Source organism: Hakea prostrata, chromosome 8 (assembly GCF_041222555.1).
Source record: "Hakea prostrata isolate BN-2017 chromosome 8, UWA_Hpros_2, whole genome shotgun sequence".
In the NCBI taxonomy this organism is placed as follows: domain Eukaryota; kingdom Viridiplantae; phylum Streptophyta; class Magnoliopsida; order Proteales; family Proteaceae; genus Hakea; species Hakea prostrata.
The window spans coordinates 11,204,899-11,232,061 of NC_142607.1; the positions used below are offsets into that span (position 1 = coordinate 11,204,899).

At 38.8% G+C, this 27,163-nt stretch overlaps 2 protein-coding genes and 1 pseudogene across 2 annotated transcripts; 1 reads left to right on the forward strand and 2 right to left on the reverse strand.

Annotated features, from left to right (window-relative positions):
• Positions 1–547: 547 nt before the first annotated feature.
• On the forward strand, positions 548–11,575 carry LOC149006867 (serine/threonine-protein phosphatase PP2A catalytic subunit). The gene is made up of 7 exons (XM_089164654.1): positions 548–832; positions 907–1,178; positions 1,653–1,767; positions 7,920–8,028; positions 8,112–8,189; positions 11,004–11,195; positions 11,352–11,575. The coding sequence occupies exons 2-7, from the start codon at positions 926–928 to the stop codon at positions 11,523–11,525; spliced, it is 921 nt and encodes a 306-aa protein (XP_089020780.1). The 5' UTR covers positions 548–832; positions 907–925; the 3' UTR covers positions 11,526–11,575.
• A 4,409-nt stretch (positions 11,576–15,984) lies between these two features.
• LOC149006868 (putative myosin-binding protein 5) lies at positions 15,985–18,048 on the reverse strand. Its single transcript, XM_089166250.1, has 3 exons — positions 17,286–18,048; positions 16,271–17,164; positions 15,985–16,193 (listed from the first exon to the last, which is right to left on the reverse strand). Exons 1-3 carry the CDS (start codon positions 18,046–18,048, stop codon positions 15,985–15,987), a joined length of 1,866 nt encoding a protein of 621 aa, XP_089022376.1.
• A 1,462-nt stretch (positions 18,049–19,510) lies between these two features.
• Positions 19,511–23,981, reverse strand: LOC149006869 (putative inactive receptor kinase At1g27190 pseudogene; annotated as a pseudogene).
• Between the last annotated feature and the right edge of the window lie 3,182 nt (positions 23,982–27,163).

The window sequence follows — 27,163 nt, forward strand, 5'->3', positions numbered from 1 at the left end:
CCACTATAGCATCCCTCTTATCTCGAAAAAAAAAAAGATTATGAGTGACTAATTTAATTTTATCAAAAAACAAAAGGTCACCGGCTCAATTCTAAGGATGTGACGTGATTAATTACCTAATTATAAACTTATAATCCTTCCTAATATGATAGCTACAGCAGACACGTGTCAGTCCTTTAAATGCCTAACTTGATTATTTTACCGGATGGTGCCATCTATAAGTTAGCCACAACTGACACGTGTCAAGCTTTATTTAATTATTTTATCGATCGGTGGAGCCGTCGGAGTGAATGTTCCAAACAAGACGAGAGAACGAAAGTAGAGATTTAAATTTATTTATTTTTCTTTCGGTTTGTAGAGAGATTTCAATTTGGATTTGAGTTTCATGTGAGATGAGATGACATGTGGACCTCAATCCTCTGCTCTAACCTAATGTCACGTATTCATGATTGGCCATTTCATGCTTATTTATTCACTTAATAATAATTAATAGAGTCAGTAATGCATAGATTAAGAAGATTAATGTTTTAATAATAGGTTTGGGATATCGAGTGTCAAAACTCAAAAGATTACTCTTCTATGAGAGAGAGGGAGGGTATTGTTTTCTTTTCTCTTTCGACGAAAGGCGAGCCTCAGAAACCAGAAATTGGAAGAAGATGATGCTAGGATACCAGGAATGAACGAGCGACGATCGAAGCCAAATCTGCCATTTATCTGCTTCGTTCTCTCAAGCCCTAACCCTAACCTTATTGCGGACCTATATCTATTGACGATCGAATCGCTTCTGCCGGATGCTGGGAAATTGATCTTGCAAGTTGCAACCTCTCGGTTGGTAGGTTTCTATAGCGGTCGCGTTTCTGGTTCGATTTGGGCTTTCAGTGTTTTTCTGATCGATTTGGTTTGCAGATCGTGAGGGGATAGAAAGATGCCGTCGCATGCGGATCTTGACCGGCAGATCGAGCATTTGATGGAATGTAAGCCTTTACCTGAGGCTGAAGTGAAAGGTTTGTGCGAGCAGGCGCGAGCGATCCTTGTTGAAGAATGGAACGTACAGCCAGTGAAATGCCCCGTTACCGTCTGCGGTGATATTCATGGTCAATTCCATGATCTTATCGAGCTGTTTCGAATTGGTGGGAACGCTCCCGATACCAATTACCTCTTTATGGGCGACTACGTAGGTTAGTTAAATTTTCATTCTACATCTCTTAATTCTCATCTCAATTTTGTCCATTCTTTTTGTTGGTTGCGGTGTTGTATTTTACTGGTTTTTGAGACCTGTTTGCTGTTTGGGTGATTCATTTTAGTTGTTTGTGTAATTATTATTTTTGGAAAAGGGGAAAGTTATGGGGGTTTTTATTTCCCCACGCAGATTTTGTATTTCTTGTTGAATGATCCTGGTTCTATGGGTTTTGGGATTTGGTATGCGATTCTGCATGGTTGCATTTAATTCATATGTTTTCGAGCTTCTGCTTTACCTCTACAGCAGTTATCGTTTTGTTTCATACGCTTCTGCATTTTTTTCTTTCTTTTCTCTTACCTGTGAGGTTAGACCTTGCATTCAATTTGTAAAAATCAAAATACAGGTAATCGAATGGTTGTATTTATACATGCTGTATATGTTGGAATAATGATTTCTTCTCCTGTGATTGCAGATCGTGGGTACTATTCTGTAGAGACTGTTACCCTTTTAGTGGCACTAAAAGTCCGTTATAGAGATAGGATTACAATTCTAAGAGGAAATCATGAGAGCCGGCAAATAACCCAAGTGTAAGCTATTTGTTCCTTTTCAAGTCTGCTCATCCAATTCTACTTCGAAATTTGCTTGGATGGCCAATTCTTCAGAATTTAAATATCCTTTCTCACCAGTGAATTGTTAAGCCTGTAAGTGTTTCTAGTGTTGTGTGATGAACTTCCTAGATGTTGCATAAAAGAAGTGTAAAACCTCATTGGTACGTTAAAAGTGGCATTCTTATCTTTTGGAAATTTTCTTTTAATTTGTATTGACTGATTTCTTAACCTTTCATATCTTATATACTCTGCTATGATAAATAACAAATGATCTTCCAATCATGCTTTCCTTGTGACTATGTCGATACATAGGATTTCAAGCACCTTTTCTTTAGTTGTCTATTCAAAAGTAAATATATAAATCGTCAGTTGGAACCATGTGATAAATATTTTCTTTATTATAATGCCCATTGGAGAGGCTCTTTGTGATCCTTGAGATATGTTTATATAGTGAAAAAAAATCCAAAAGGGAGTGCTTCTGAACTATTCTATTTCTATAGGAAGCAAAAATTCTGTTGAAGTTATTCATTGATATCCATGATATGCTTCCTTTCATTATGGTCAACTAACAGTATGGTTTGCAAGGTTTGTTGGTCAAAATTTCAGTATTACCTTATCCCATGTGAACTGTTTATATATAAATGTATACAGGAAACTTAATAAACTGGGAAGTATAGGTGGGAAACAGAGCCGGATGACTTATTATCAAGAGTGGTACCATAGGGATGATGAACCTACCATTAAAGCCTTCAAGGAGATGTCATATAACTTTTCAAATGAAGTGATGGAGCTGCTCCAAAATAGCATGGCTACTGATGTAGTATTAGCGGCTGCAGCGCAAGCAGCAATGTTGCCTGAAGAAGTATTTGTCCCTTGTGGAACTTAGCATGCCCTTGAGCTTGAAGAGCTTGATGAAGATGCTGAAGCGGAAGAAGTCAAAGCATTAGTATCATTTGAAGCTGTAATAAAAGAAAACTTTAAGAGCATGGCTGCTGATTTTGAACACGAACATATTGAATTTATAATGCCCCATGGTTTTTTGGGGAAGTTCCTAGGATTGAAGAGTTCATCCCTAGCATTCCTAGTATGGTTAAGAGTATTGTTTGGGAAAGGTCAAAGCTGCCATAGCCACCACTACCAAGTTTGAGGAAGGATTTTCTTAAGATAGGGAGAATTGATGCAGACCTAGCCCCAAATTAGGTTCTTTTTCCTAGGAATAGGCCTAGTACTGGGTCATATTGATTTTGGGTCTTATTTTTTTGGGTTACTAATATGATCAGCAAACTTAATCGACCTAAAGAGGGGTTACATAAATTAAGTATGAAAATCCACGTACGTGGTTTTAGTTGAGTCATTTTTATGTTTTTAACTGTACCACGGTTTCAATTTTAAGTTGTTTTAGTTTTTGCTTCAATTTAAGCCAGGTGTAGATAGATCCTTTAAGTTTCAGTGCCCAAGTTTTGTTTCAGTTAGAAGTCTTAGTCCTGCCCTAAATCTAAGTTGTAGTTTCCATCAGTATCAGTTTTCAAGTCCTATTTCCAATAGGAACACAGCCCCATCAATTTGGAAGAATACAAGTTGAATATTGATTATTTACTGCAGCTTTGCTGTGTTTTCTGATGCAGATCTAGACTTATGCTTGTTTCCTCTAAGAATAAGCCCAGGGATGGGTCACATAGGGATTAGGCCCCTTTCCATTGGCTTATTTACCAGTGGGCCCTTCCCAATGGCCCAAGACAGTGGTTCTACAAAGTTACGCGAATTTTTTTTATATTTTTGGATTCACTTTTAAGTGATTAAGTGGTCAACATGATTAGTTAAATGGGTTAGTTATCAATTTTTTTAATTTGCGTCAGATTAGCTTTAAAAGAGTCATGAATTTGTTTGGAGCTTGCTAGGGAGTTTGGAAAGTTCTTTTTCCTTTTTAAGTTGTAAGTTTTATCACGCCCCATCCATGTCCCATACTTGATGAATAAAGTTGACTTGGTTAAAGTAAATTTTGGTTTTCAGCATTGGCTGTGAGAGTCTCCGTCTTGAGAAGAGGAATTTGGTGCTTAAAATTCTAGAGTTCAATTAGGTTGTTTTTTAAATCCCAGACCTTCTAGGTATTTCAAGTTCCTAGAGAAAGGAGAAGAGGAGTCTTTTTCTTCTCAAACATTTCACCTCTTATTGAAGCTTTAAGTTTTGACTTCTCCCTTCATCCGTATTATTTTCTTTATTCTTTATCTTTTTTTGCTTTAAATTTCAGATTCACTTAAGACTTCAAATTTCCCAAGTTGGATCTATGCTAATTTGACCATTGGAAAGAACTCAAACTTGGAGGAACCCTTCCTCCTTATAAAATCTTACCCCCCTAACACCACAGAACCAAAGTCAGCTCCATTCAGACCCATTAACCATAGGAGAGGATTTAGAAGCAAGTGTAGTTCACCGGTTCCACCGAATGCTCCTATCTCTTGGCAAAGATCGTTTGAGTGTGCTGTTATGCTTTGGATGCTTCGCCATAGAATAGATTGACCCAGTTCCCGTTCTTTTCCGGTCACTTGCTTTTTATCTCCGACACACTAGCAAGGACGCAGTAGAAAGGAAGCAGCCGTAGCCTCTGTCCGGCCAATGGAGCCTACTATCTCCTTTCATTTAGATTTAGTCCATCCCTTCTGTCCCTTCCATCACCTTTCTCATCCCCGGTGACTGGTTGGAGACACAATCCCTACTTACCATTATGAACTCCCCTACTATTATTCTGCCGGTTGACATAACTCCTATGGAATGCAGGACTCTCCTTACCAGCCATCAGATTTAGCAAATTTCCATACTATATCATTATGAGGACCTGCATACAAGTCCCTTGAAAGTTTTATTCAATTCAATAATTATAAATACCAAAAATACCCCTCTATATGGCTTGCTCGAAAATCTGGTTTTGGATTGATTTCTTTGAAGATCTTGGAATTGTGCTTCCTTGCTGGGACCCCTCAATCAAGGCTGCTTCATTTTTCTTTAAGAATTAGCTGATCAGGAATAGGTAGGATTCAACCTTCTATTGGCTCGCCAGTGTAATGTAAACATAGAGATCCCCCTTGGCCGAACTCCAATGTGGGACCCAAGACCCATCCATCATGTTGGCCGAAGCCCATTGCAGGGGTATTTGGTCATTTTCAAACCCTATTGAAACCCCTTGATCCAAGGTATGGATCTATCTTTATTTATTTATTTATTTGGGTTAGTATTTTGTGAGTTATGAAAGGGTCCCAGTCCATTGTAATTTATTTATTTGATTTGAGGTGTGGATAAGATTAGACTTTAACAAAGAGGGTTCTTATATTTTACGAGTTTTCTTTTGATTAGAATTTTTCTTTATTAGTGGTGGTGAGTTACTTAGGTGAGGAGTCTTTTCCTAGATAGGACTCTTATAAATAAGGCAGTCTCTTGTTTCAAGGAGAAGTCTTAGTTGAGTTTGAGTCAAGACCTTCTTTCTTTGTAAAGGCTATAAATAGCCGAGTGTTCATTGTAATTTTCAGTTTTGATGATTGAATAAAATTATTGAGTTTGCGATCAGGGTTTCCTAGTTGAGGGAGCCTTGGTTGAGTAAAGTTTGTTCAAGATCAAGACATTTACCATCGACTAAGACCTTCTTCTCCTACATTCCAGCAAGCTTCAAGCATTCCACAAGCGGCCAACTCTCATTCCAGCAACAACCGAGTCTGATTCCAGCAGCAACCGACCTCACCCTTCCCTGCCCCTTCCCCCTTCTACGCAGCCCTTAGGAAGCACCCCCACCCCATTGCAGACATTCTCTCCCTTTCCCTTTACTCTCAGTAAACCCCAGTCCCTCTCTCACCCTCTAACCCCAGAAGAGATCCCCAGCCCCTTCCCTGCCCTGTGCAAACTCCCCCACCCTTCTTATGCCCCATGGAGCCATAGGATCCCTTCCTCTGAAATTTCCAAATCCCAGCCCCTAAACCTCCCTTTATTCTCTCATTAGGATTGTACCATCCCCCAGGAATTAACCCTGTAGTTGTTCCCTTAATTAAACCTTGTTTTCTTAGTTCTTGAAAATCCCGCGCTTCATCTTCTTTATCTGAAATTTTCTGCCACTTATTTAGCTTCTGAAAAAGCCTAAGCTACTGCCATTCAGACCATCTCTTGCCTTCCAGACCACTAAAACAAGGACTGAAAACGCCAGGCAGCAAAGGACTGCTCTTTTCCCACCCTAGCCAAAATACCCTAAACCCTAGATTTCTGATTTCGGTTAAAATTTCAGATCTGAAATGACATTACAGCAGGATTTTTGAGTAGTAAAATCCCTTATAAGGATTTTCATTCTTCTTTGTTTAAATTCCTGGGCAGCCCTTAGATTAAGGGAAATTTCCAAACTACCTTTAACTCTAAATTTAGGTTTTCATCAGTGAGTAACATCCAGAGGCCTGAGATCTTTGGTGAGTTCCTTGCTCCCACTGTGGTTGAGGATTCAACCTTCTTTTATCACTCCAGCTCCTCCACAACTCGTTCCAAGGCCCCTTCGTTCAGGTAAGCTTGAGGCCAGCACCTCGTTCCCCCTGCATTTCACCGTTTCTTGAATTTTTGGATTCCCTTAAACCCCAAAATATCCAACTTCATATCTTCCAATTTAGCCTTCCAAATCATGCCAAGCTTGAAGGATTCTGTATTCATTAACTTCATTCCAAGTTTTAGATATCTCTAACATCGTTAACCCCATAAATAAGCAAGGCTCTTGAATTTATGTGCTCCCTATGACCTTAAAAGCGTGAATCTAGATCTATCGAAATTCACCCGAAAGGCATCACCAAACTTTTAAGGAACACCCCTTTGCATTGTTACTTGCATGTCCCTCAAGTCTCCCCACATTGTTGTGAAACATCTCCGTGACAACATTTTCCAGAGTTCTATTTGATCCTTAACTTGAGAGGCAACCTCTTTGGTCATCCATTGTCATACCATCCAGTTCCTGTGGCTAACAGTTATCCCAAGGATCCTGTGTGAGATCCCCCTATTTCAAACCTAGAGATGTCCTGAAATCTCAAGAAAACCTTTCTTGGACCTGTTTGAGTTGGTTCTCATAAAAGTTCTTGGTTTACTGGCCTCATTCATTTGAGACAAAATCAACAATAGGGACTCATTACCTAAGCTTTGATACCATGTAACAATACACAACTAGGAAACCAGTACCTAGCAAGGAGAAAGAAAAGAAGGGAGAGAACATGTTGGAAGAGAAGAAAACTTAATGCTCACTATAGGATTCAGAATGGCCTACTGTGAAGCTAGATCCAACATATTGACAATGAAATTATAAGTGAAGACAGTTTAATTCTAAAACAAAGGAGAAAGAATGCTACCTGGGTGTATGCTATCCACTGCTTCTGTGCCCAGACAACCTCCATTCCCCCCTGGAGAGGAGGAATCTTCAGGTGCATTGTAGTCATTTTGCTTGCCCTGTGTGTTCATGCAGGTGGCAGCACCCTACATGCAACCAGTGGCATTCTCTTTCCCTTAAAACAGTTACAACTACCAATTACTGCTTAACCGGACTAAGGAAAAGTATTTCTTGTGGAGGAGCCTAGCCTGTGTGCGCACAAGGGCAAATGAGAGCATGCGTGGGAACATAAATAGGGGTGTCATTTTGCATTTCATGGGGGAGAGAGCAGTTACATTGCTTGGTCATATGTCTAGGTGCAGGAGTCATCCCCTCTCAAGACCAACCCCTCCCCCCAAAAAAAAAAAACCAAATTTTTTTTTGGCATAATTCCCTTGCACTATAATTTGTAACAACAATTTCCATAAAATCTTTTTTTGTCTAATCCAGTTCCTCATGCCTCTTAAATCTTGGCAATCTATTTTTGTATGGTCCAATTGACCCATTGCTGCTCTGGCCTCAGTTTGAAATTATAATACAGACCAGAGCCAGTTTTGATTGTTTTTATACTTACTGATCCTTTTAAATACTTGTGTTTTGGAATTTAATGAAATGTAGTTTCACTGTTGTTTGAGGAAGTGGAATACAATGATCTTTATTTGATAAATTATTCTTGCTAGTTATGGACTATGTTTCTCTTTTTTATTTATTCAACAGCTGTTATTGCTCAGGCTTTATATTGTTGTTTCTGATACAGGTATGGATTCTATGATGAATGCTTGAGAAAATATGGGAATGCAAATGTGTGGAAATATTTTACTGACCTTTTTGATTATCTACCCCTGACAGCCCTTATCGAGAGCCAGGTATGAGTTGTATGGTGATATTTATTTCCTTAATTCGTTTATTCCCTGATTGCACCTGACAAGAAATTTATTGTCGTTTTCAGATCTTCTGTTTGCATGGTGGACTCTCTCCATCTTTGGACACTTTGGATAATATTCGTGCTTTGGACCGCATTCAAGAAGTATGCATATTGTTCTGCCCTTGCTATTTATTGTCCTGTATAGCTGCTTTTTCTTTTTGAACGGTTAGCTTCTTCTGATTTGCAGTTTTGCATGCTTTTATTTTTGCCTATCATTAATTTTGCCTGAGATGGTTTATTAAGTCTTCTGCTCTTCTGTACTGTGGTGAATGTTTTATGATTGCTTATGCTGTAAATTTTGCTAACATATTACAGCATTTGCCTTTATATGCTGCATCATTGACTCGAGTTCTACATGCCATTTTCTCGCATGTTTAATGTCTTGCTTCACTACATTTTGTTCTTACTCTCTCTGTCAAAAGGTTTTTGTTGGCAAAACCTCTTCTCGGACAGCACTGGCAAGGGTTCAGTTATGGGCTTGTGGAATTAAATGCACTAACCAAAAGATTGTCCATCTATCCATGTGAGAGAAGAGTAGTAAAATATGACGACTGCCTCCAGGCCTGTGACATTTTCTTAAGATATGCTCATGGTTTTGTTTTTCTTTTTACTTGCCACAACTTGAAATTTGGGTGTGAGGGGACCAACTAGAGCATGCATATGCACATCAGTGGATGAAATCCCCACGGTGACATGCCACTTTAAGTGATTGGCAACAACAACAACAACAATACGCCTTGTCCCAACTAAATGGGGTCAGCTACATGGATTCTTGCCCTCCAATCAATTCTGTTCGAGGCCATGCTAGATACAAGGCCTAAGTTATACATATCATTTCTCACCACTTCTCCTAAGGTTATCTTAGGTCTACCCCTAGCTCTTCTAGTTCCTTCAATATGGATTATATCACTTCTCCGTACAGGGGCATTTATAGGTCTCCGTTGAACGTGGTCATGCCACCTCAAACGACTTTCTCGAAGCTTTAAGTGATTGGCAACACTGATGCTAATTCATCTAGGAGGTTGTTGATGCTCGCGGGTTTTTTTTGGAAGTACGTGGTCTTGACTCCTGAGTCCTGAGCGGGTTAAAAGAATCCCCTAAAGAAAAAAGCTGGAATTGTTTTTTCTTTTGGCAAGAGAGCATAACAGAAACAAAATCAACCCCCCCCCCCCCCCCCCAACCCAAGGTTCTAGATCTCGCTCTTGATGGCAATCTCGCCCTTGAGAAAAAGCGAGATCTCACTAGATTTGGTGAGATCTAGCTGGAGATTTGGGATTTTTCCTGGGCCAACTCGGTGAATTCTAGGGCCTATCTGGGGGATTTGAGGGTTAGTTTAGGCTCAAAGTTGGTGTTTAGCCTATTTTAGGCCTTTTAAACACATAATGGCCTTAGATTTGTGAGAAAACAACCCTAAGTAGGAGTTCTAACTCGACTCTAAATTTGAGATTGAAATTTTGTAGGAGTGAACATGCAAGGTTGTAAAATATGAAATATAGAACCATTAACATATAAATGAAAAGCAAGTGATAAGATGCATAAAATAATTTAAATATGAACAAAATTCCATCCATATGAGTACAATAGAACATCACATTCTTGACTCTCAAGAATACAATAATACAACCATCTTAAGTTCAATATAAATCATAAGCTCATAAAAGAAGTGTTGGGTATGGCTCATGCTTCACATTCTGTTGCTGATGACCTTCCCCCTAATGCAAATGCGCCTGGGGGGGGGGGGGGGGGAGGGGCAGCCCCCTTGGGTCTATAGAGGCCTTATATCACTTCGGGCTTTCAGAATTTCCTTTGCAGTTAGGGAAGCTGTTGGCGAGAGGAGGCAACAATCTTTGACAAAAAATCTGGCCAAAAATGAACTTGGGAAGCTGTCAGCTAGATGGGAGGCAAGACAGGTCGAGATCCCAACTTGCTTCGCTCGAGTAGTGGGACTTAAAAGGGTTGTTGCGCCGAGATCTCGGTCGAGATTGGGTATGTCGTGAGACTCGACCAGAGTCTCGTCCTAAGCCTTCAATGGGGAGGTCCCCCCCCCCCCAAAAAAAAAAGAATAAAAAAATATTGTTGTTATGTATACATGTGTTCCTACCTCTTGAAGTTCTGTTGTAAGTATTTGTTATGTCGGTATAAATTTATGTGAGGGCTTCTAGCTCTAAAGTCCTATTATAAAAGTTTTGCAAGTTTCCATGAATTTGTTTATTCCTAGCTGTGAGGTCCTGTTATTGATGTTACAAGAAACTCAGCTTCTCTGCCATCCAGCTGCTGAATTCTGCTCACCCAATGTTGATTTATCATTTTATCACCTGTTAAATCAGATCTGTCGTACTATAATAAATTGCCTGTGGTAGGACTGTTAAGCTGGGGAGCCTATCATGGCTTTCTTAATAATTGAGTTTCAATAACCTGCTGCAAGTTATGCATTATATGTATTGGTGTGGGATTTTTCTTGTGTATGGATAAGCAGAGGATATACCATCTTAAATAGGATATCTGATGGCATCTACGGAAAAGAGAAAAGGGGGTGAAATTGGGGAAGTAAAGAGTCTACGTTCATTAAAGATGACATGTCCCCCCCCCCCCACCTCCCTCTTTTTTTATTTTAATTCATGGAAGATTACAATCTTAGGTAGAGCCATTCTGATTTTTGCCCCAATGCACCATATTTTGGTTTGTTGTTATCCACTCAATGCCAATAGATGGAGTAATATTATGATGAGTTTAAATTTTATATTTTGAAGGTCAGAAAGGTGGTTTGGCTTTCCCCCACTGCTCTGACATCCTATTGCTTGTGCTTATTACTGAAATGGCAATTAGGGTTTCATTCAATTCTGGTAATTTTCTTTCCCAATACTGTAATGTGTTAATGGTTTTTTTTTGGGTTCTGTGACATGCTTGTGGGAGCAGGTTCCACATGAGGGACCTATGTGCGATCTCTTATGGTCTGATCCAGATGATCGGTGTGGATGGGGAATTTCTCCACGAGGTGCAGGATACACATTTGGACAGGATATTGCATCTCAGTTCAATCATACCAATGGACTCTCCCTTGTTGCAAGGGCTCATCAGCTTGTCATGGAAGGTTATAACTGGTGTCAGGTAGGTGAAGACAAGACGCATCATGCAATCTTGTGTGCTGGGCTTACTTTTCTATCCTCCCCTCATTCCAGACCCGCACTAATTCTGTAAACAAAGCATGTTACCAATGCGAAGTGCCAAGATAATTATTACTCATTGTTATCTTCAACTTTGCAGGACAAGAACGTGGTGACGGTATTCAGTGCACCAAATTACTGTTACCGGTGTGGAAACATGGCTGCAATACTTGAAATTGGGGAGAACATGGATCAGAATTTCCTACAATTTGATCCTGCCCCTAGACAGATTGAACCTGACACTACACGCAAGACTCCTGATTATTTTTTGTAACTGCTTTGTATTCGCCGCCGCTTGTCGTAAATGTTTCGTATTTCCTGTTGTGTTGTTATAGAGGTGTCTTAGCAAAGGAGTTTTGTTAATTAGAGAGAAACAGATCATCATTCTTTTGTTTTGAGTTGTATTACTGCTGCCATGGCGTGTTTAATTAGGGATTACTCTTGAAAGGCCTTACTGGGTACTGGGTATTTGTTATGTATTGAGAGGAAGAAAAAGAAAGGGGTAATACCAATAACAAGATGCCTGGTTTCATGCTTGACGGGCGGATCCTCTTTAGGTGGTTTTCATTCATGGGTTTTCCTGTGTTTGGAGGAAAGGGAAAGCTTCATACTTAAAAAATTGAAGCTTTCTGTTTGAATCGTTTTCTTACACAAGCAATTGTTTCTCAGTTCATTCATGGGTGTGAGTCCCTTTGTTTTTCCTGTCTTTTTGAAGGGGAGGAAATGGAAGGTTACATGCTTAAAATAGAAGCTCTTAGTGTCTGAATCTTGTTCTTATACAAGCAATTGTCTTATCAGTCGCGAGGGTCTTGTCTTCAGTTGACACTTTCACATAAACTTCCTGAAGTATATGAGAATTTTCGCATATAAAACGACAATTCCAAGTTTCCTGTTGGTACTTCTAAGTTCTAATGCATTGATGATTGGACTAAGTATGGTGCAAGCGTGCAACAATAGAATGTAATTGTTGCTAAGGTTCGTGTTTGAATGAACAAAATCATGGGCACTTCTGTAGTTATGGAAGAACAGAGGTCCTCATCACCCGTGGTTAAAATAAAAAAATGGTGGTTCTGAGCTGCAACTTGATTTCTTATTTTATTGCTACAGGAAATCTCTTATGTGTATCTAGTGGTGTTAGTGGACAAAGATGTGGAGGATATCTACTCCTTTTCAAACTAGTGGATTTATTTTATGCTGTTGACACCCGTCTGATAATGACTCGAAGTGGTGAAACCTTGCAGCTTAAGTTTGAAGTAACTTTGATTTACAGAGTAATTATGCATTCATAATATCTCCTGAGAAAATTTACGGTTAGATTCTGATACCTTTTAAGTGGTTCTATATGGTCCATCTCCCTTTTAGGGTTTTTTTTGGTAAATAGTACTTTATTTAGAAACCTAAAGAGTGGCCGAGCATAGCTCAAACAATCACTGGCTGGAAATAGGGCATTCAACCCGGCTTTGAAGGTTGAAGGCCTTGATAGGATATTTGCAATTACATTGGATTTCCTAGAAATGTGCCTTGCACTAAAATGTAGAAATTTTGAAGTTATATATCTTATATATCTTGGAGTATCGGAAGAATATATGGAGGGGGGTTGGACCCATTCACTACTAACTTGATTAATTCATTGCAATTTGAATGGAGCTCCATATATTCATGACCATCTCCCAAAGCTTCTAAAAGTCCAGCACGTATAGCTAAGGCTTCTCCTTCTAGTGGTGATGAAAAACATTGAGGCGAAGAGACTGCTAGACACGGCTTCCCATCTCCCTTTTAGGTTGGAGGATACAATATTATGCACAGGGAACCCATGGAACTTCAATTGTTGTTTTGGTAGGGAAACACCAACACCCAACACCCAACACCTCATAAGTGACAGGTTAAGAATTCAAATTTTCTCCGGGTCTTGTATGTTTAGAAGCTCTTACAAAATACATGTAAGTTTGCCCATTCACCTCACACCTCGGAAAAACGAGAGGATAATTCCATTTGGATCACCTAAGGTCTGATTCAAGTTATTTTTAACCATAAAATATGATATCTTGTATATTGTGTTTGCCTCTAGTGTGGTAATCAAAAAAAGAACAAAGGAGAAATTATAATTTTTACGACCAAAATATCCTTATATCCTTTCGACCATTAGGATTACGGTTTCCAGGAGAACTTTGATGCAACAATTCTAATAAAAATCATATGTATTTGTAATTATGATTTGTAATTATTATTTTACATTCAATTATTTTAGAATTTTTAATTTACAAAATTAAACCCTACGATGAAGGACTTTGCTTGGGTGCTGTGCAATAACCATGCGCTGTGCAATAACCATGCAACCTAAGTCAAGATCAAAATTTATAGTCGAGACGAAATTTTAGCCCACTTGTTTCGTAGTTAAATTTTACCAAGAAGAAATTCATTTATGCAAAATGAGACGAAACGAGTTGTCCAGATCTCATCTTGACTGTAGACTACAGAGTACTGTGGCAACACTGAAGCAATTCTACAAGCAAGCAGAAGCTAAAAAAAGATCATCTGCTGAAACAATCTAAGAGGAAATTTAATACTCCAGAATCGATGGAAACGTCAATGAACGGTTACACCTCAGTTCCCCAAGTTAATCGGATAGAGCTTCAGTAGCACTGTGCAATTATATGTAGAGGGTTGGAAGAACAATTTATGTTATAGCTTCGTTAGCTGCAAAATAGACATGGACAGGGAGGGGAATTGCCTCTCAGTCCTGGAGAGACAGGCATGGCTTTCCGGGTAAGAAGTAACTTCATCGTGTATAAGAGACAGAACTGGACAAACAAATTTTTACCCAAAAAAAAGAAGCACAGGATGAAAAAATGAACTGTATTCTGAACAATCCATGCTGCACTTTAGCTGCCTTCTGTTGCATTAACTGATGGATTAAAATAGATAGCCATAGAGGGTCCTAGCTTAAAATCCATAAATGCATGATTGTACTCTCTCTCTCTCTCTCTCTCTCTCTCTCTCTCTCTCTCTCTCTCTCTCTGTGTCTGTCTTTGTCACTTAATTTAATTGCTTGCATGGAAAGAAAATCAGAACAAACTGAAAGCATATCAAACTTTTCCGCTCATTTTTATCAAATGCAATAGAAAGGTTTGAGGTTCAAAGGGGGTAAGAAAGGGATAAGGATGGAGGGATGGAGAAAAAGGATGAAAAGAGTGAACTTCTTTATTTCATTATATCATTCATGTTACATAACATTTCTGCACCAGTACAAATAATGGAATAAGCATTGTCCAGTACTGTATGAATGAATACTCAGTTTTCTCAACAGTGTGATTTTGTGTGTTGAACCCAGATAAAGGAAAAGGGTTAAGAACTTGGCGCACAAGTTTGGGTGACATGGCTAATATCTTGATTATGGATGGACACTTCAAAAAGCCTTCCTTGGGATGAACTGTATTTAAATCTGCCAAATAGCTACAAACGACAAATGTCAGGATTTAAATGCCATAATAAGTTATCATATGCACATCTGAGTCTTAGATGCATGTGTATGACATTTCTTTTGCCACGATAATGCATCAAACCTGCTGTGAAACTGAATTGTTGTTGATTAAAGAAATTGATGAGAATGCCAGAAATTGTATTCTCATGGTTTTCTTCTCTTTACACAGAAGCCTACTGTTGCTAAGGAATCAAACAAGTGCTTAGAAATTAAGATTTATTAACTGTGAGCAAATTGTACGTTATTGTACAAGCAGAAATGTGATTTAGATAATGCTTTGACAATGATGATGATGACCTGCAAATCGTTAGAATAATGCCCAGATGATGATGATGACCATCAAACGAATTGAAGATGACTCTCAATTTCTAAATTTTCCAGTTTGGTTTTTATGCTTCTGCTTGTTAAATCTCCCCTTACGCTTTTATTCTCGAGGTTGAACATCATTACTCAGTACCAGAGGTGATGGCTACTTTTCTAATGTATTGCATAAATTTCAAAAACTGGAAAGGATTGGCTAAAGAACACCACAAACTAAGTCCGATGGAAAATCTGAGAAATTTTAAAATGATTCCGCAACCAATCTCCTGGAGCCAGAGCAATTGATAATATAAGAAACTGATGAACATCATCTACTAAAGATTTGTGTAATTTATACTGATTGAAAGCAAAAAAACACATAATGACTGTCACAGAATATGCTTAATTAAACTTTTCAAAGACATTATGCAACTCTCAACACTTTACCCCCCCCCCCCCCCCCCCAAAAGCCAAAACCAAAAAAGTCTCCTGTTCATTAGTTGTCAAGAACTACATAATATGGTGAGGCAGTTCATGAAGAAGGGAAAGATGAATATTACACAGAAGAATGACAAACTATTAACATGGCAACCCTTACCAATGCAAAGCTAATTTAAAAGGGCCTCCAAGGAACTATCACCCAGTAAGGAAGAAGATGAAGGTTTGGGTGAATCAAGTTAGAATTTAACTTTTGACAATTGAGTAAATGGCGGAGAGGATTCATGTAGCTGACCAAGTAGCTTGAGATGGATTGAGTTGGCATTTCATTTTCCCTTTTTGGGAGTGGAGAGGGTTTCTCCTATATAGTGAGTTAGAATTATGCTTAGCAGAAGAGTTGAATTCAGTTTCTAATTCTTTCCCTTTGGCGAGTCCAGATGCTGTCAAATCCAAATGAAGAGTAAAAGGCACTTGGGAAAGTGATTACCATCAAAATGACTTGGAGGAAAGAAGCTCAAGCAGCAATACCACCCATCGATATCTTTTCTATACACCGTAGCTCCCGAAGATGTAGAGCTATCTCTCTCAGGAGTTGAGTTCCTTCACCACCCTTGTGGATTGATCGGGCAGCATTCTTTAAGAATTCCCTATCTGCCTCAAGGGCTTCCAACTTCTGACTGATACGAGTAATTTCTTTAGTCATACTGTTGCCACATGTGTCTCCTGCAATGACAGAAATTCATTTGAGCCTCTGATGTTTTTCAGGGAACAGAGAAACAAGAAAGCTTAATTGTTTCTACCTTTGTCTTCCTCATTGAGATTATCTATATTAGAACTTGGAAGAAAGTCATCCCCATCATTTGGAGATAGCTGAATCCTCTGCTTCAACCTTCTCAACTGATCCAAAAGACATAACTTTTCATCTACCATATCTAAGAATGTTCCATCATGAATTGGCAGCTCATCTGATTCTAGTGGTAGCCCAATTTGGTCAGAATTATGCTCTTGTTTCGCATCCCTCTCCTCTACATCAATATTAACAGGAGGGCTACCACATTCACAATGTGCACTAACAGATGACTCAGACGCAGACTTCAATTGATGGTAATCTTCATCAGTATGTGCGCCAAAGCTCTCACTGCCGAGTGCTCTTCCATGTCCCGACGGTTCCCTGTAACTCTCTAACTCCTCCTCCAAAATCCTTATTTCTTCCTCTCTTTTGACAAGAAGATCCTTCAAATCTTGCAAGGCCTCCTGATCATACTCGGCTTGCTCCTCCATCATTCTCTGATACTGCAAGGCCTCCATCTGTACAGCTGCTTTTTCTGCCTGCAACCTTGTGATCATGGCCATCGCCTGGTTTGCAGCAACAGCAGACGCATTTCTCTCTTCATCCAGCTCCATATACAAAGTAATCAAAGACTTGCGGTCCAGTCGAAGTTGTCTTTTCAAACGATGCAAGACAGTTTCAGCATCTACTTCAGTTAAAGCACCTCCATCCGCCTCAGTACACGATTCTGTTTTTTCAGTAGCAAATCTCTTAGGAAACTTCTGAAGCCACCTAGGGCTAGATGTTGCAGATTCTGCTAAGGTGATTGCTGATAACCTGCTTCCTTTTGCAAATGTAGGCGTCCGGCAAGCCTCATCATTCAATTCCCCTAGTAATGGAACACCTGCAGCTCTGTCTTCTCTACCTGTTACAGAAAATCCAACCACAAAATGCATGTCGAAATGAACAACTAGAACCAGAAATTTCAATCCCAATCCATAATTAACTCACTTTATGATTCCAATTCCAGTCCATAATAAACTCACCTTGATTTACTGGAGTTAGCAAGGTTGACCCATCCTCATCATCTGGAATCTCTGATTCGGTGTCAGACGTGACTTTGAGCTCTGTATACCGAACGTGAGGCAATGGGTCAGAACCCCGAGATTTTTCTTCTGGCTTTGTCTTGACTAATAATCCCCGGGGAGATGGTGCAGGGGTTTGGGGAAAATGGCTTGCCTTCGGAGACAAGAGTCCCTGTGGAAACGAAGCCCTAACCCTCAATGGTTCCCCACAACAAGAACACCGATGAATGTTGCTCTTCTCATGCTGTAAAATGTCTATCTTTCCACTAGCCGGTAATCTCAAATGAATTTTATGATCATCTTCAACAGAACATTCAAGATCTTTACCCAAAATCCCTACCAGAGATCTATAGGTGTCGGTATCGGATTTATCTTCCGTAGCGAATGAAAGCAGACAACCCTCACACATCTTTCTGATATCAGCTAATTTCTGGTGAACGTGACAATACGCAAGGGAGGAAACATCCTTCCTGTGAGTATTGCATATAGAGTCATTGTAATAAAAATCAGGATCTCTGTGAACCAGAACATGATCAATCCTCGTACAGAACAAGCATGGGATTTTCAGTTCAAAGAAACGAGCAAATTCATTAGCACCCAAAGCAATCAGGCCGTCTATAAACAACAAAAGTATCATTACCCATTCAAGAAGAATGTATATGACAATGCACGAGAATTTCCCAAGCTTTTGTTCGATGAATTGCCTGACTGGCATCTTCGTCATTACTTCGATTCAGAAGAAAACAACGATTATACGCTCAAATTATCAATCAGAGAAAGAAAAAAGAAAAAATACAAATCCAAGAATCGAACTTTTTCCGTTGCAGAAAACCGGGTGGAATTGAGATTCAGGAGTAGTAGACGGATTTGCAGATCAAAAGAAGAAACAAAGAAGAAAGATCATGATCTTGGCACGAAAGAACGAACCGAGACCATGATCTCCTTGCACTCCTTGCACTCCTTGCAGAGAAACAGACGAAAAGAAAGAAGGCGAGAGGGAAGAGCGATAAATTATTTTGTTGCGAGTGTCGTCGTATGGTAGTTACAAGAATCCGACGTGGCACAACCGAGTTGCCAGGAGGACTTTCGCTGAAAATACCTGAAAAAACGGTCGATCGTGGGCTCCCCAGACAAAAATAAATAAATAAACCGACCAAATTAAATAGACAAAACGTAAGGCTCCGTTTGGGTTGCCATGAAATTTGCTTTACAGACCAAAATTAGGGAAGTACCCTACCCCACGAAGGTACCCAAATGAGTTGGAATCGTCTACCTGTCAGGGTAGAGTGACAGGTAGACAGATTGTGCATAGTTAAACATATGGTGAAGGACTATGAGAAGAACACAATTTTCGACCATCAGGGTAGAAGATCCGGACTCAAATCACACTGGATTTCTGAGTACACAATAACCGTTATGCATTATATATGAGTCAAAATTCAACTCGATCTCTTTCCTTTTTTTTTTTCCTGGGTGCACCTGGATTTTTCTAATCTTCAGTTGCTTGACACACTACCTCCTTATTGTCCGTCGAAATATTCATGGTTTAAATGGTGTCATGTGTTCAAAAACAAATTCTAGTATCACTAGTTTTATAAGTGGTTTGTACTTTGTACGTTGATTTAAATAAATAATACCATCTAGAACGAGAGAACGAAAAAATGTTATGCGGGAGAAGTTCGAGATCCGGTACACTTAGCCTGGATGGCTTGGGCTAAAGCTAGGCTTTCTCAGGGGTGGCCTCGCTTTGGGTAGACATAAGTGGTCTTAGGTTGGGTTTGGGCTCTCGGCAAACAGGCCAAACCTGACGAGGTTGCCATTCTTGTTGACAATGAATTCCAACCAGCACCACACTGAACCTCTGGAAAACCTACAAATGTGTGTGTTTTAATCAAAGCCAGCTACCAGGGAAACAAATAGAAGCTGGATTGGAGAGAGAGAAAAAACAGATGTCATTCCATAAGAAGAAAGAAAATAGCAAACAGATGAACAGTCATGGAAAAACAACAAGAGAGGGTTGTTGGGTTCTAATAGTGAAGATGGAAGTTCATTGCTGACCTGCTAATTCATCAACCAGTTTAAACAGGATTTGATTTCAACAACTTGACAACCATGGCCTTAACATCTTACATTATCAAGTAACGAATATTTAAAGATCTACATGCGTTAATTGTTGGGATAAAACTTGTTCCCCTTAGCTTGTGCATAAGCCTTCAGCACCGGGCCTTTTCAATGTACATGTGTTAATTTGGGTATTCTGAGTCTTCTATGCACTGCCTTAGTTTTCTAAGCAAGAAGATCCTCTTCAATAATAGCTTCTGGTGCCCAGACTTAATAGATTTTTTATTGTTGCTGACTTGCTGTTGCTTCTTTCGTCCATGATTAACCAAGGTGCACACACCTCATCCTGTATCAAAAACGACATCATGTGGAGAAAGCAGTAATAACACAAGGTACTTCTGGTCAGATAAGAAAAAAGAAAAAATCTTCCATATGTTGGCAATGGATTTTCAAGCCAAATAATAATAGAGAAAAGATCTACTTAGGTTTTCTGCAAAATGCAAACCCAACCTGTAGCCATCCTGTAAAGCCAAACTCTGTTCTGCCATTGAGCTCAGTGATTTGGGAGTGTCTCACCTGTAATCACTATGAGGCTCACATCATATGCTGAGGATCACTGAAGGACATCCTACAGTATTAGATTTAGAGAGTTGTTAAATACCTGGTTCTATTGGATGTCTTCTGTTGGGCATTTAGCAAGTTTTGTCAACAAGCATGCACAGGAAATAGTTGCACAATAGGCCACTCCATGAAAAAGAAGAAGCAGAGTGTCTAAAGCTTGGAGAAATTGTGCTGTCATGCTTAACACTAGAAAAATTTGAGCTTGCATCACCATCTGCAGGATCAGCTTCTTCTATGAAGCTGCTCCAGAATTGGACCACAGCTAGTTTAGTTGAATTAAGGAGTCCCCCCCAGTGTTTCACATGTAATTTTCAGGAAAAAGAACAGCTGACCCATGCAAAGAAAACTGTAATAAGGACTTGGAAAACAATTGGTAATAAGATATTGACATCTCCTCCTCCACCAATATTTATTTGGGAGACCACTTCCCAGCCTACAGAAAAATTCTATAGGACCGTTGTTTGACCAGCTATGATGTACGGTACAGAGTGATGGGCTGTTAAAAAGAATTATATAGATAAATTCAGTATAGCAGAAATGAGAACTCCAAGATGGATGAGTGACAAAACTAAAAATGATAAAATAAGAAATGATCATATTAGAGTTGGTCTGGAAGTTGCTCTCATAAGTGATAAACTGCAAAAAAATCATTTAAGGTGGCACAACCATGTTCAACGGAGACCTATAAATGCCTCTGTATGGAGAAGTGATATAATCCAAATCGAAAAAACTAGAAGAGCTAGGGGCAAACCTATGATAATCTTAGGAGAACTGGTGAGAAAGGATATACATAGCTTTGGCCTTGTATTTAGCATGACCTCAAATAAAATTGATTGGGGGAAAAGAATCCATATTTATGGTTGTTGTAGACCACTGCCCAGATTGTTGCACCAATCCAATGGACGAGGGTGCACATCATAGTAAAATCTTACCTTTACAACTGTAGTATGAATAACAATACTGAATGCTAGAGTGGATGTCATCAACCAGCAACTGGTAACTTGTATGATAAATTATACTTTCCAACAAAATCAGATGGTTTGCCAGACACAGATACAAAGGATTTGTACATTTGTATAGCCATATGCAAGAAACCACCACATACAATGAGAACTTTGCAAACTACAGGAGATAATGACAATTAAATCTCAAAGCACTGCAGGAGCGCATGGTGAAAGTAATCCAAGTTAAAAGACTCAAAACATGAGGTAGAGTTGCCAGACATGAGCAGCCCTTATTAAAGAAGAAAACAATCTTTTTTTCTCCTTTCTGGTTAACGAAGAAAACAATCTTGAATTGCATTAAATATCCTGTTCTCATCATTGATTATGATTTCGAACAAAGGCATCTTATAAACATTAGGGCTTTATATAATTCATTTGCCAGAATGAGAACAAACAGATTTTCGGCAATGCTGAAAGTTTCAGAAGACAAACTTCTTGTTTTTACAGATTTATCCAACAAATGGGGTTGGTAATAGGAAAAGCAAGGGAAATGAAATCATACCATTCAGGCAATAAGCCTTTCATAATCTAGCATAGATGCTGTAACTCAGATTCTAGAAACACAAGATATTCTCTTGCTTTTCCCGTTTTATGTCACTAAACCTACCTACTCCAGATGATCAGGGTCTTGTCTAACAAAGATAAGCGGAAATTCATCAAACTGTTCAGAGAAATCTTCACTCCCACAAATACTTCTCAATGAATTGTAAACTTGATCCATAGAAGGCCTATCCTTTGGCCTACAAGCCACAGAACAACATGCAACCTTCAGAAACTGCAGAATTTCATCCTCATGGTCCTCTCTAATGAGAGATTTGTCAACAGCATCCATTATCCTATCAGCAGATGATAGCTGATTGACCCAATCTACTAGATTGCCCTTGAATCCTTCCTCAGCATTATTGACTTCAAGAGGCTTCTGCCCAGTCACCAACTCAAGAAGTACTACCCCTAACCCATAAACATCTCCTTTCAGTGAAGCAACCATATTGCCCTCCGGAGGCACATAACCAAATTCTCCAAAAGTGTTCTCATCAGAGCCAACAGAAGTCATCATCAGCCTAGCAAGCCCAAAATCTATTATTCGAGCATCAAACTCTTCATCAAGGAAGATCACACTTGAGCTGAAGTTTTGGTGCAGGAAAGCAGGTTCGCAGCCATGGTGAAGCCAAGCCAGACCCCGTGCTGCACCGATACCAATCTTAAGCCTAGTTGGCCAATCCAATGAATTGCAACGACTGTCTGTTTTAGAACTACCATGCAACAGGGAGAACAGAGTCCCATTAGACATATGCTTATACACTAAAAGCTTCTCATTTTCAACTACACAGAACCCCAAAAGTGGCACCAAATTTGGGTGCCTGAGCTGCCCTAATCTGTTCATCTCCAAGCGGAACTGCTTTTCACTAAGCTTGCAAACACTAAACCTTTTGATAGCAAGGACAGATCCATCAGGCAAAACTGCCTTGTAGGTAGTCCCTGTTCTGCTGGAGATGATAATGCTATCAAGGTCAAAATTGTTAGTTGCAGCCATTAGGTCGGCCAATTTGATCTTTACAAGGGGTTTCTGAAACAAGGTAACTTGAACAAACTTGTAAGCCCTCAACCGGTAAGCCCAACTGTTATCTTCATCTTTTCCAATCCCATATCTTCTCCTGCGGCGGCGACGAGCGGTCTTGATGAAGCACCACCACCAGAGAGCGAGACCCAAAAGCAGTGAAACGAAGGCCCCAAGAATCCCAGCAGCTATGATGATGATGAGATTCTTCTGGCTCAAAGCACCGCACCTGGAACTGAGAGGGCTGCCACAGAGTTTTTTGTTGCCACTGAAATCTGCTGGGTCATAATTGGCCAAGAAGGAAGGGATCGAGCCAGAGAGATCATTATTGGCCACAGAAAACCTATGGAGACGAAGGAGACTCGAGAGCTCGTAAGGAATGGAACCAGAGAGGTGGTTATCGTTAAGTATAAGGTTATTGAGATACTTGCACATGACAAGCTTTGAAGGAATTGGACCCGAGAGAGAATTCTGTGAAAGATCTAGGGTTACGAGAAAAGGCAACCAGGTGCAGATTTCAGAAGGAATCGTACCAGAAAGAGAGTTATCAGAGAAATCAAGCGTCTGGAGGTTCCGGCAGTACTGCAAAGAACCAGGTATTTCTCCGGCGAGCTGCATATCACTGAGAGCGAGACTGATTAGGCGATTCTCCTGATCGTTCCAGCATGTAACACCCATGAACTTGCAGACAAAGCCGACAGTTCTGTTGGAGAAATCCCAACTGCCAAGCTTCCCTTGAGGATCTTGTGAAGCTTGGACACCTTTAAGACACTTGACATCATCTTCGATAGCTGCTGCTGCAGAGAAGACGATCAAGGAAGTTAGCAGGAGACGACTGAGCTTGGTCGAAAACCTCGATGTCGCCATGGGCAAAACCCACAAAGCTTCTTCCCCTCCTCCTGCTCTGGCTGCAGCTGCGATTCAAAGTGACATTTGAGCTGCCATGGAGTTAAGAACACGGTTCAGTAGCTACCCGTGTGACCGTGTCAAACGGTCTGGACAGACTCGCCTGGACAGCCATTGATTGACTCTGAATATAGGTGACAGAACTACAGAGAAAGAGAGAGAAAGGACAGAAATTCACTGAAACATGAGACAGATGGATGACCCAATTAAATTAAATTCTGAGAAATCCATTACTTTTGAATTTGTGATTCACAAGCTTCACGACATTATCAAAAGTTCGTACTTGGAACAATAAATGAGTCGAATCATCCTAATCACCTGATTGACTGAAAATTTTCAAATTCATTTTGTAAGAACTTTGAACAATCTCTACCCGTGAAATAAAAACGAAAATAATATGAGGGAATCAAGATGTGGGTCTCTTCCAAATTAATCCCATCTACCGAATTTCATTCATAATCAAAAGTATTGATATGCTTGGTTTCTGCTGACTCGTTGGTAAGAAGTCTTCTTCTCTCTCTAAATATATTGTTTTATTTTGTTAATTTGTAATTTGACAAGTCTGAGAGTAGATTGTGTTTGTTTTTTTGGGTTGAAGTCTGATTGTAACGTTGAAACATGCGTATATCAACCGCAAACAATTATTAATTAATCTTCTAAAAAGAAAAATAGAAGTTGTAATCTGTTTTCTTCGTTATCATCAAAAATATTCTAATACGCCAGCCAGTCAGAGGTTGACTGCAACTTTGAAATCATTTCTGTTGAATTCATAAATTAGTTTTTTCTTTAAGAAAATTTCAAGGACACCGCATGGACATCTCAAGATTATCAAATTATTGTGTAAATTTAATGTCTCTTAAATTTAGATAATAATATAAATTCTGTTAATAATCTCATAGTTTTTAAATTGTATTTAATATCTTGTGATTTTACAATATTGGTCTTAATATTTTGTTTATACTTTGAAAAAGTTTTTTTGAGATGTATTTATAAGGTTGTTTCAAAAAATCTTTACTCCCCCATGCAAGGTTGCTCGATGGTAAGATCAACACCTTTTAGTGAATAGGTCGTGAGTTTAACTCTTACAAATGATATATATAATTTCTATGTTCTATAATATAAAGTGTCCTTATACCCAAAAAAATAAATAAATAAAGGATAAAAGAGTAAATTTTTTAAATTTTGTTTAACTTTTGACAATGAATTTTTTTTCTATCCATTATATTTTATTTTTTGAAGCATAAAATTTCTTTCAAACAACTTTATAAAATAATTCAAATACTAATCATTTATCAAAGAATTGGCAAAGAGTTAAGGGTCACAAGACATTAAGGGTAGTTTAGAAATTATGAGATTATTTAATTATGATATGAATAAATTTGTATTATTGAGCAAATTCAAGAAATATTTTAGGGGGTCTTTGCCAATCTGAAATATTATTAGGGTGTATGTACTTTTGGCTATTCATTTTAGGTGTCTCTCAAATTTTTCTTTTTAAAAATAAATTCTTTTTAATGGTAGAATTTTCAACAATAAGGTTTCAATGGTTTTATATATTTTTATAATAAAATATATGGATTTCTTGGTTCACTAGTGGTGAGATGTATATGTTATATCATGTATGAAATAAATGAAAACTCTAGCAAGGTGGTAAACTCAATTGATAAAGATCAATCATTCATAATATGAGATAAGAGTTCAAATCTTCTTAAGACTGGGGACCAAAAAAGAGAGGGGAAGGGAGTCGGAGAATTTATATAAAGAAAGTGACCTTTGTATGGAATACCCACAAAGCAAAATCAAAGCAGTAGACAGAGAAGGGCACTACAGAAGAATCTTTACCGATCATTAAGTTTTATTCTTTAAGCAACGTATATTCCATGAATATAATACAAGAATCTTACCACCCAAAAAAAAATTTAATACAAGTATGATTAGTTGATTACTTCTACTACTAATTAACTTAACTAGCTTGTGATTACTGATTATAAGCCATGGAAGTGACTGGATGAAGCCCAATTAAGAATCTATTCTCTGCCCTCATTGTGGTCTGAATATTCAAAAGGAAATGGCACAAATTAAGTTCCCTTCTCTTCTTTCAGCTAGTTTAATTTTCTTGAATGGATCTTATCAAAAAAAAAAAAAACTTGAATGGAATCCTATCTAAGAACTTGACAGAATAAAGATCTTAATTTCAAGCTTGTATCATAAAGGGTTCCTATACAAAGATCAGGAGCAGGAGCTCAGCCCTTTGCTTCTAATGGCTGTCATATGTCGGCTACCTGGTGGCTATAGATTCTTTAAGAACCTGTTAATGAAAAGGAAAGGAAAGGAGAGTGAGAGTCAAATGTAAGAAACAGAAGCAATTGAAACTCAACAGTATTGAATCTTATGCTGTAAACTGGAACCCACCTGAGTCAAAGAGAAGACACCAAACTGAAATTTAAAAATCCACATCTCCTGCTTCTGATTACTTGAACAACAAGGATTGTGTCATTGTGACTCGTTTAAATTAGATACCCATCTCATCAGTTAATCTACAGAACCTGATATCACATCTATATTTGGTTGTAACAATGAGAAACGAAGCTAGGAAGAAGAACAAGTCTCTCTGGGAGAAATCCATGAGGTTGGTCATTGACATCACGAAGGTATCAGCAATCTCTCTTGCAGAGAAGAGTCTTGGAACAAAATCACCAGCACCACGACGTCTTCCTCCTCTTGCTGCCAAAGCTTCATTTGTAGTGCCTTACTTCCCTGAAAGCAGAAGATCACAAGAACCAGAGAGTGTTCCAAACCCACCTTCGTTTTTGTTGGAGTTGCCAGCAGAGGAGATTTTTATGATCAATGAAGAAGTGACTACTAATGTTGAAGAACCAGAGAGTATTCCAAACCCACCTTCGTTTTTGTTGGAGTTGCCAGCGAAGGAGATTTTTATGATCAATGAAGAAGTGCCTACTAATGTTGATGGAAGAGCTTCAGATTATATCAAATGGTTCCATGAAAGGGTAAAAAAGGAGTAAATTGAAGCATCTAAGCTCCATCTTATCGAGTGAATTAGTAACAGCTTTTCTTGTTTCTTCTGATTTCCTTTCAAGAAGTTGTTATCATGTGTGTTTGCTTCTAAGAACTTCCATGCTTTAACAGATAAGAATTCTATTTTAGAGCAATGGGTTCTGTGTGTACCCTAACTTTATTCCTTACAGATGAGATGAGAGACAAGAGGAAAATGGGTGGTCATCCATTTCTCTGCATATTCTTTCTTTATCTTATCCCTTTCTTTTGTTTGGCAATCATGTGAATATCAAGTGTCTGCTATTCAAAACCTTTAGTATATATCTTTTCTATTATGATGTGAACCTCTGAAGTGCATTAATGGTACTTGTTAATATCCAAGTATCTCTCTAATGAGAGTTTAAGGATTCATTCCAACTAATTAATTCAAAATCCCCATATAATCTAGTCATCATTTGCAGTGGAGTTAGCTAATTTGGGGTATGTTAGACTTTTGATGTTGGCTTAACCGAACCCTTGGCATAGAACTCATCAAAATGTAAACACAAGTCTCCTTAGCCAATATTTCAAGCAAAGGTACTCAATAAACATGGCTTGGGCTACAATGACCCAAGACCAAAACAGAACTTTGATTAATTAGTGAAAGAAGGGCTGGAATAGAGAGTTTAATATAT

Coding starts and splice junctions, on each gene's coding strand:
- LOC149006867 (XM_089164654.1), top strand. CDS start 926: ATGCCGTCGCATGCGGATCTTGACCGGCAGATCGAGCATTTGATGGAA. Junction 1,768..7,919: donor AGCCGGCAAATAACCCAAGT/GTAAGCTATTTG, acceptor TTTCTGATACAG/GTATGGATTCTATGATGAAT. Junction 11,196..11,351: donor AAGGTTATAACTGGTGTCAG/GTAGGTGAAGAC, acceptor TCAACTTTGCAG/GACAAGAACGTGGTGACGGT.
- LOC149006868 (XM_089166250.1), bottom strand. CDS start 18,048: ATGACGAAGATGCCAGTCAGGCAATTCATCGAACAAAAGCTTGGGAAA. Junction 17,165..17,285: donor GCTAACTCCAGTAAATCAAG/GTGAGTTTATTA, acceptor TTTCTGTAACAG/GTAGAGAAGACAGAGCTGCA. Junction 16,194..16,270: donor TCTCAATGAGGAAGACAAAG/GTAGAAACAATT, acceptor CTGTCATTGCAG/GAGACACATGTGGCAACAGT.